Source organism: Eucalyptus grandis, chromosome 1 (genome assembly GCF_016545825.1).
Source record: "Eucalyptus grandis isolate ANBG69807.140 chromosome 1, ASM1654582v1, whole genome shotgun sequence".
Taxonomy (NCBI): domain Eukaryota; kingdom Viridiplantae; phylum Streptophyta; class Magnoliopsida; order Myrtales; family Myrtaceae; genus Eucalyptus; species Eucalyptus grandis.
In genome coordinates this window covers 452,544-460,436 of record NC_052612.1, presented here as the reverse complement: position 1 = coordinate 460,436, position 7,893 = coordinate 452,544, and the positions used below count along the sequence as shown (strand labels likewise).

General features: G+C 40.3%; 1 protein-coding gene across 1 annotated transcript; it reads right to left on the bottom strand.

The window, feature by feature from the left end:
• Positions 1-2,085: 2,085 nt before the first annotated feature.
• Positions 2,086-3,183, bottom strand: LOC104429844 (hypothetical protein). Its single transcript, XM_010042642.3, has 2 exons — positions 3,123-3,183; positions 2,086-2,938 (listed from the first exon to the last, which is right to left on the bottom strand). The coding sequence occupies exons 1-2, from the start codon at positions 3,152-3,154 to the stop codon at positions 2,356-2,358; spliced, it is 615 nt and encodes a 204-aa protein (XP_010040944.1). The 5' UTR covers positions 3,155-3,183; the 3' UTR covers positions 2,086-2,355.
• Positions 3,184-7,893: the final 4,710 nt, after the last annotated feature.

Genomic DNA, 7,893 nt, shown 5'->3' with positions numbered 1-7,893 from the left:
AACCCCCGAAAAAAGAAACCATGTGTGTACGTGAACATATGTATCATACACAATTACACATACGACTACTACGTTTCAAATGAATCAGTGTGCATCTACGTGCACAAGCACCAATGCATGTACAGAGTTGCCATTTGCCCATGCACTCCCTTCAGGCCTTTAAATTGACTTGTAAACAAGTTTAGAAGCTGCCAAGCTCTTCGAACTATTTCATCCTTTAACACTTCAATGACTCAGAGATCTTCTGAATATCTCGATGCAAGAAGCAGGAAATGATGATCACACGAATGTGACTCAGTGGGCTTTTCCATAACCACCAAGTTTTTATTCTTGCACTGTTTGCAGAACTTCGGAGACAGAAAAGACTTAAGACGACAGTTATTGCCCTTCATTAAGAACCAAGCATTTAAGTGTCAAATGTCTGTTATATTTTGTTCAGTTTGTATAGTTTTCATGTAAGCAAATCTCATCGCAAATAGTTTTTCTTTATCCCCGTGAAAGAACTAGAGTAAGAGCTAGAATTTAGGAAAAAATGCTTAAAGAAAAATTGTAAGGGGAATTTCTCTCTTCATTTTTATTTGTGCTACTCTTTTATCTGATAATCAACAGACTTAAGTCAACTTGTAAGTCTAATATAGGGAAATTATATTTGCACTTCATCAGTTTTGCGGAGCTGGTGGGATTTTAACAAGATGAACTGCTTAAAACTTCACTGATATACTTATATTAGAACCTGAAAAGGTTTTCTCTCTTTTTTAAGAAAGCTTTACTCGCGACAACATTTTAATTGGTGCAGGCACTACCTTTTGCGGGATTTGCACTGGCTATGTTCCTGTTCTACTCATTTGTCCCGATTTTGCTGAATGTTTGATTTCAAGAGATTAGATTTTCTGGCTGTGCAGTTGTTCACTTGTTTGCAACATCAGTCCATGAAAATGTTCTATTTGTTTGTGGATAAATGGGTCTACAACGCTCAACCTGTCTCTTATGACCCCAGACATGTGTGCTGTCTCCATTCGCATACGCCTCTTTGTGTTGATTTTAATCCATTTACAGGTTGATTGGATGTACTTTGGTGGCATTGGCTGCTGTTGCAATCTGTCTGGTCATCTATTCGGTGTAAGCAACTAATGGATTTTCACAGCTATTAGTTCGTTGCACATACATTTGCTCTTTGAAAGACCCACTTTAGTCGGTCTGCCTTCAGTAGCTTGTTCAAGCAAGTTCAACTTTAGGAATCACATCTCTTGATAATCTCACCTCACAAAAGAAAAGTAAAACTGTTTCGTCTCCATTGGAAAACAACTAGAGCGGTAGAGATCGCTTTGTAACATTAAGTAATGTCCTTCCTCTCTGTTTTTTTTTTTCTGGGTACTTTTGGCAGGTTTCTAAATCTTCTACACCTTCTTTTCAAGATGTTGGGCAATTTGGCGTTTTTCCGGGACTTTTTGGTTCTATGGTATCTGCTATTAAAAATAGATTAGATCCACTTTAATTTTGATAAAAGAAGATATCTTCAAGTGTAGTGACGAGTGATTCGTCAATGTGTCTTGAGATCCTTGCATAGATGTGGTTTATTGTGTAAAACTGATTACAGCATGCGAGTCTGGCTTTTGGGCGGAGGAAATGAAAAGACGGTAAAAAATGGGCTTATGTAGTGGATGAGAATGTTGAGAGGAGTCGTGAACGAAATTCCGGCACAAAAACAGAGGTCATAAGAAAGAATGAAATTACTAGTGGCGGCAACTCAGCTGGGAAGAATCAGTGCAACACCGAAATTGCCTTATAGCTGGTAAAGATCCGAAGGGAGGCAGGATTGGTCTTTTCTCTGTCAAGTATCCCCAGGAGTTTGGCCTCAATAACGACTCTCGATTCATATCAATCGCAAGCGATATTCAATTGTAAATGTGGGAGAAATGCTGTTTAGTTCGTTTGCCTCTTCAATATTCACAGAAGCTACCTTCCGATAAGTCGTCGTTGGATGGTTGACTCGGGACTTCTTTCCGGATGAGATTTCAGGTGTTAATGCCAGGATTCGTTAATCATGGCGAGGAACCATTGACAGGTAGAAAACTATATGCACAGTGCTGACAAGAGTGGTTCTGTATCTCCCTCTTATTATTGCAGAAACTGTAAACGTAGGGAAGCTGACAAATAGACACAAATACACATATATTTGACTCACGCCCCGGGAAAGCAAAGAAAGCTCCCCTTTATTCAACACTCATCTCGCAATTCCACCCGGCTAGTTATATAAGTAAAGACACAGCATCAAGCTTAGAATGTTGCACCTGCCGATGGTTCGGAAGAGCCATCTTTTGTTTTATTTAGGTTGTCGAAGATCTCTGTGGAGTTTTAGCAGGCGATGCTGTCGCACCAGCTTCTGGTTTTTACTTTATTGAAGATCTTCGTGGATTTATAGATGGCATGGGAGACAAATGGTATATAGATAACCAACGCGAATATGTTGACCGCCAACAGGGCACCGACAGCATTTAATGTCTCGGTACCTTTGCAAGCGATCGTGCCGAGCCGGAGCTGAATCATGTCGACCATGGAGTACAAGAGCAACACGCCGCCCATGACAGAGGTCGACGTGGAGAGAGCGAACATGGATCCTCTCAGCACCTTGCTCGGCGTGTCATTGATTTGTTGGTAAGTGTGTGGGGAGATTAGGTAGGTGAAGAGGTGGGTCTTGAGGGATTTGGCCACGAGGCTGGAAAAGAGATAGCACGCGAACGATATCACTTCGTTCTTGACCAGCCTCCTTGCCACCCGAACTCCAGCTTCACACTGCTTGTTGCCCTCTATGTTCTGTTGTCCAGCGTTCGCGAACGCCAGGCCCACGAAGACCGCGGCGGTGAAGAGCGAGTTCACGTTCACCAGATCGTCCAGTGCTTTCTGATGGACCTCCACTGCCGCCTCCAGCTTTTTAGGGCTAGTGATGCAAACATGACAAACCACCACCAAAACAACATAAGAAAGTAGCGTTATTTCAAAGATCAAAGTGTAGAATACCGAGTAAAGTTCTCGAGACTCGTTCTCCTATGTCAAATCAATCTAATTGATCTGAAATTGTGATTAGCTCCGTTCACTATAAAAGAGAGAGAAAATGGACTGACTCGAGGTCTGAGTTGGACGGTTGCTGGGACATGATTTCTTCGTATTGTATTCTTAACTGCCAATCTTACGCACCGACGGGGTTTTTATAGAGATGACGAAATTATGCTTAGCCAGCCTTGCAAGCATCGCTTGGGAAGGAGGTAAATCGAGAATGGAATAAAGACAACAATGTGACTGATAATCTCTTCTCTTTTGGCGTTTCCCGTTTGAAGCTTATTACTTACATGCAAAAAAAGAGAAAGCAAGCTATCCGAAAGTGGCAAGTCAAGAACAATTATATGATGATTCTCGTGGTTCAACCACCCGCAAGCATCTGTCGTCGAGGAAAGGGTAAAAATTCATTTTTACCAAGTTGGAATACCGAAAATGAGGAGACCAATCCCTCCAATATTTTTGAAATTATGTTTGCATGTTGCTGGCGAAGAAGAGTTGGACCCGCTTTAAGAAATAGGGTATGGTCGCACCTTTCTTCAGTCCTCTAAATAACCGTGTCAACCTGTCTCGTACTAAAAAAATTTGGGTCGGGTCGGGTCGGGTCAATCTTGTTTAACCTGACTCGGGTCAGAGTTTTCTTTTTAGACGTGAATCATAGTTAGAAATTAGAATTACGCATCATTCAGAATTAGACAATGTTCAAGCTTGTTAGCGAAGATATGCGTATTTCACGTACTGAAGAAGTATATAATTAATCTAATCTCTACTATTGAAAGGGTAAAAATTCATTTTTACCAAGTTGGAATACCGAAAATGAGGAGACCAATCCCTCCAATATTTTTGAAATTATGTTTGCATGTTGCTGGCGAAGAAGAGTTGGACCCGCTTTAAGAAATAGGGTATGGACGCACCTTTCTTCAGTCCTCTAAATAACCGTGTCAACCTGTCTCGTACTAAAAAAATTTGGGTCGAGTCAGGTCGGGTCAATCTTGTTTAACCTGACTCGGGTCAGAGTTTTCTTTTTAGACGTGAATCATAGTTAGAAATTAGAATTACGCATCATTCAGAATTAGACAATGTTCAAGCTTGTTAGCGAAGATATGCGTATTTCACGTACTGAAGAAGTATATAATTAATCTAATCTCTACTATTGAACGGGTCTAAATAATTTCAAAAATGGCTACACCTATTAACACTCTTTATGGCTGGCATATTAATATTGAAAAACAAGAGCTGAAAATTTGGGTACCGAATGTTGCGTGTTGAAGTATTTATGTTTGAAGACCAAAATAAATAGTTGTTTGAACTAATGAGATTTTTTTTTTTTTTTGGGTTAGTTGCACTTTATTCTTACTTTAATTTTCATTTTTCAGACTTTTGTTCTGTCTCATTGCATGGCGTGAGAATTGAAACTTATACTTGAAGTTAAATCGTTCCCACCCTAATCTCTCATAAGAAGGTGAGAATTTGAACCCCTCACCTCCTCCTTTCCACATGGGAAGGGTGGCCCCCTAGTAGTTGAATCGATGAGATTGGATAATAAATTAAATTAGATTTTTAAAAACGTGGAAGAGGGAAGATTATTGGAAGGTTTTAACAATATATTTAATAAGTTTTTAGCTTCGATTGGATATTTTATAAGTTAATCAACTAAGTAAGTCATTCCTTACTTACTACATCAGGTCTTAAAATATTCAATAAGCTGTGTACAATTGGAAATTATACAACACACTTAATAACATTAAGCAGTTAAAAGCTTAATCTTCAAGACTTAATGTGGCTATCAAATATATGTTGAATTTACTTGTTAAGTGACGTGATAGATTTATAGGGAAAATTATGTAAAAGTCCTAAACCTACTACACTTTTGTCAATTCGATTCTATATATTTTAATTTTATTAATTGAATCTTATATTTTTTTTCACATTTTACTAATCGACTTCATCTGACGAATTTTAACTGGAAATTGCTGACGTGGACACGTGTAATGTCATATAGGATGATTGGCGCTGACGTGGATAATTTAATTTATTTTATTTTACCTTTTCTTTTTATTTTCTTCTTTTTTCCTTTCTTCTCCTTTTTTTTTCCCACCTAGCTAGTGAGGATTGTTAGAGCTTGCTGGCCACTAGGCAAGATGATCATGGCTGTGGCTGAAGGTGCTTGTGGCCACACTTGCTGAAACCATCGATAGGCATGGCTGCAACCTGAGCTACCTCACTAGGGCCTTGCCGACCATTGGTGAAGGCAGCCATGGCCTTGCCTATGGCCACGATCGATAAGGTGTGCAACGGGAACCGCCCAAATCGGGAATTACCTAGACTTGATCAGACTAGCTGATTCTAGGTGGTTTCCAAGGACATCGATCTAGTTCCTGGTTCCATAAAATTGGAATTGGTGATGGGCGGTCCAGTTTCCAATTCCATAAAATTGGAACCGATCACTGGTGGTCCAGTTTCTGATTTTAGGGTGGAAGCCGAACTGATTTACTTTATTTTTTTAATATTTAATTTGTTAAAGAAAAGTGGTGTTATGTAAACCCTAATGAAAATGAATCGTCCGACACCTGCCTCTCAACACTCACGTGGCCAACCCTCCTCTTTCCCTCTTGCCTCTCACGCCTCGGCTTCACGACTCTTCCCACCGTAGTGCCGTGCCCTCCACCGGCTACAACGCTTTCCTTGCTCAATCGTCGACGTCGACGAGTTCACGCTGCTTGCAATCAATTCTCGACAAACGTCTGCAACTCCAAGATGTCCTCAAGCCTTTGCCGCCACTTCCAGCTCTCGCTGTTCCTTTTCCAGGACTGACGCAGCAAATCGGCAAGCTTCCTTGCTTCGCTCCGACGATCCAATCGTCGTCCAGCAGGCTCTACTACCCAACGCCGATGATTTTTTTGACCAGCACCTCCATATCCGATGTGGAGCTACCAGCCGGGAATTGTGACGCCGGTGGTCTTCCAATCTCAAGCAGCCTCCAGCAAGTTCCGACACTGCTTCAGTCAGGACCAAAGCCTCACGACGCGCTTTACCTGCACCATCAACATTACAGTACCTCCAAACTCTTTGCGGTGGTGATAGTGACTTCCCTGCAACTTTTTGAGCGAGCTCCAGAATTCCCAGTCGGTTTCATTCAAATCCAGTGAGCATAGGCGATTTACTGTGAAGCCACCAGCTCCATTGGACAGCCTAGGAACCGTATTGGACTGGTCCGGTCTTGTTCCCGGTTCCAAAAATTGGGAACCGTTCTCGGATCCTAAGTGAGACCGAATTGCAGTGGGAACCGATCACCCCAGGTAAGGGTATTGAGTCCTCGCCCAGTGGCTGGTGAGTTTAAGTGACCCTTGTCGGCCATAGTAGGAAAAAAAGAAAAGAAGGAAGGAAAAGAGGAGAAAGAAAAAACAAAAGGAAAAAAAAAAAACAAAACTATAAAAATATTAAAACTTTTTAAAATAATTTTTAAAAATTATTCGCGTCGCGTTGGCCGTCCTACATGATACTACTTATTCACATAAGTGATTATTTATTGAAATTGACCATATCGACTCAATTGGTAAATGTAAAGATGTTGATGACTCAATTAATAATATTGAAAAGTTTAGGATTGAATTAGCAAAAAAAATACTAATTTCAAGAGTTTTGGATATTATTTTCTAAATTTCTCTGTTGGGCGCTTAAATTGCTTAATAGTTTAAATAACTATTTATGATTAGTACATCACATGGTAATAAGACAATTTTAGGGTCTATAGCATTACTCAAATAGTTTGCCAAATTGGTCGGTCGACCCGGTTTAACCTGTGAAATGAGAAGAATCTTTTCTTTTGAACGGTAGTTGGAAATTTAGAATAGTCAAAATGACAAAATATTAAGGCTTGTCTATCTACATATGTGAAATATCCTAAATAAATGTATAATTTATATGATTTCCTGGAGGTGTCGCTACTTTTGGTAGAGGATATGGTTAAATGGCTTGTCGGCCGACATATGTGAAATATCTTAAACCCCACTCTCGAGGCATTTCTGCGGTGTGCTAGTTTGTTTTGTGAAAAGAGAGCTCGCTTGCCTATAAATGTTGCAATTCGATCCTATTGCTCAGCCTCACCAGTGCTGCTCCATATAGGGTGGCACATCCATATGGAGCCCTTCAAGAGATCCGGCTACCTCTCAAGACAAAGATCTTTCCAATCCTTTCACCCATAAAAGCTGTGATTACGCAATCAAGATTCACATTATTGAGGATACATGGAGCAAATGTCATCGTAGAAGGATCGTGGTGCCTGAAGGGCTTGGGGGACAAGAAAAGGTCCATCATGCCTCTAAATGCTACGTCCGTGACTTCTGAATCTTAGCAAGATTGTGACCGTTGGTCCCTGACCTAGCTAACAAAAACAATTAATAGAAGAAAATTGAACATCTACAAAGGGACTTGGGGTTAAGCTGGGTATATGTCTTGGAGCCAATTCAATAAAGCATATAGCTTCGCAAGACTAAGGTTGCCCATCGCATATAAAATAACAGTCACGTGCCCCTAGCGACAATGTTTAGGAAGTTTTGTCTTGTTCCTAGTCCCTAAACACTTGTTCCTAGTCCCGTTGTTTAGGGACTTTTGTTCGATGTCTAGAATTTTTTTTCTGTCATTTCAATTCACATTTAGATGTTAGTAATGTCCTGTTTACATAATCCTCTTTTGATAAATAAAAACAAACAGCTGGACCATTGCCATGGGTCAATCTTCGTTTATTCTTGTGCTCATGCATCCTTTTTTTTTTTTTCTTAACAATGTCCGGTGATTATCAATCCACAACCACTAGTCACCTGTGCATGGCCACAAGTA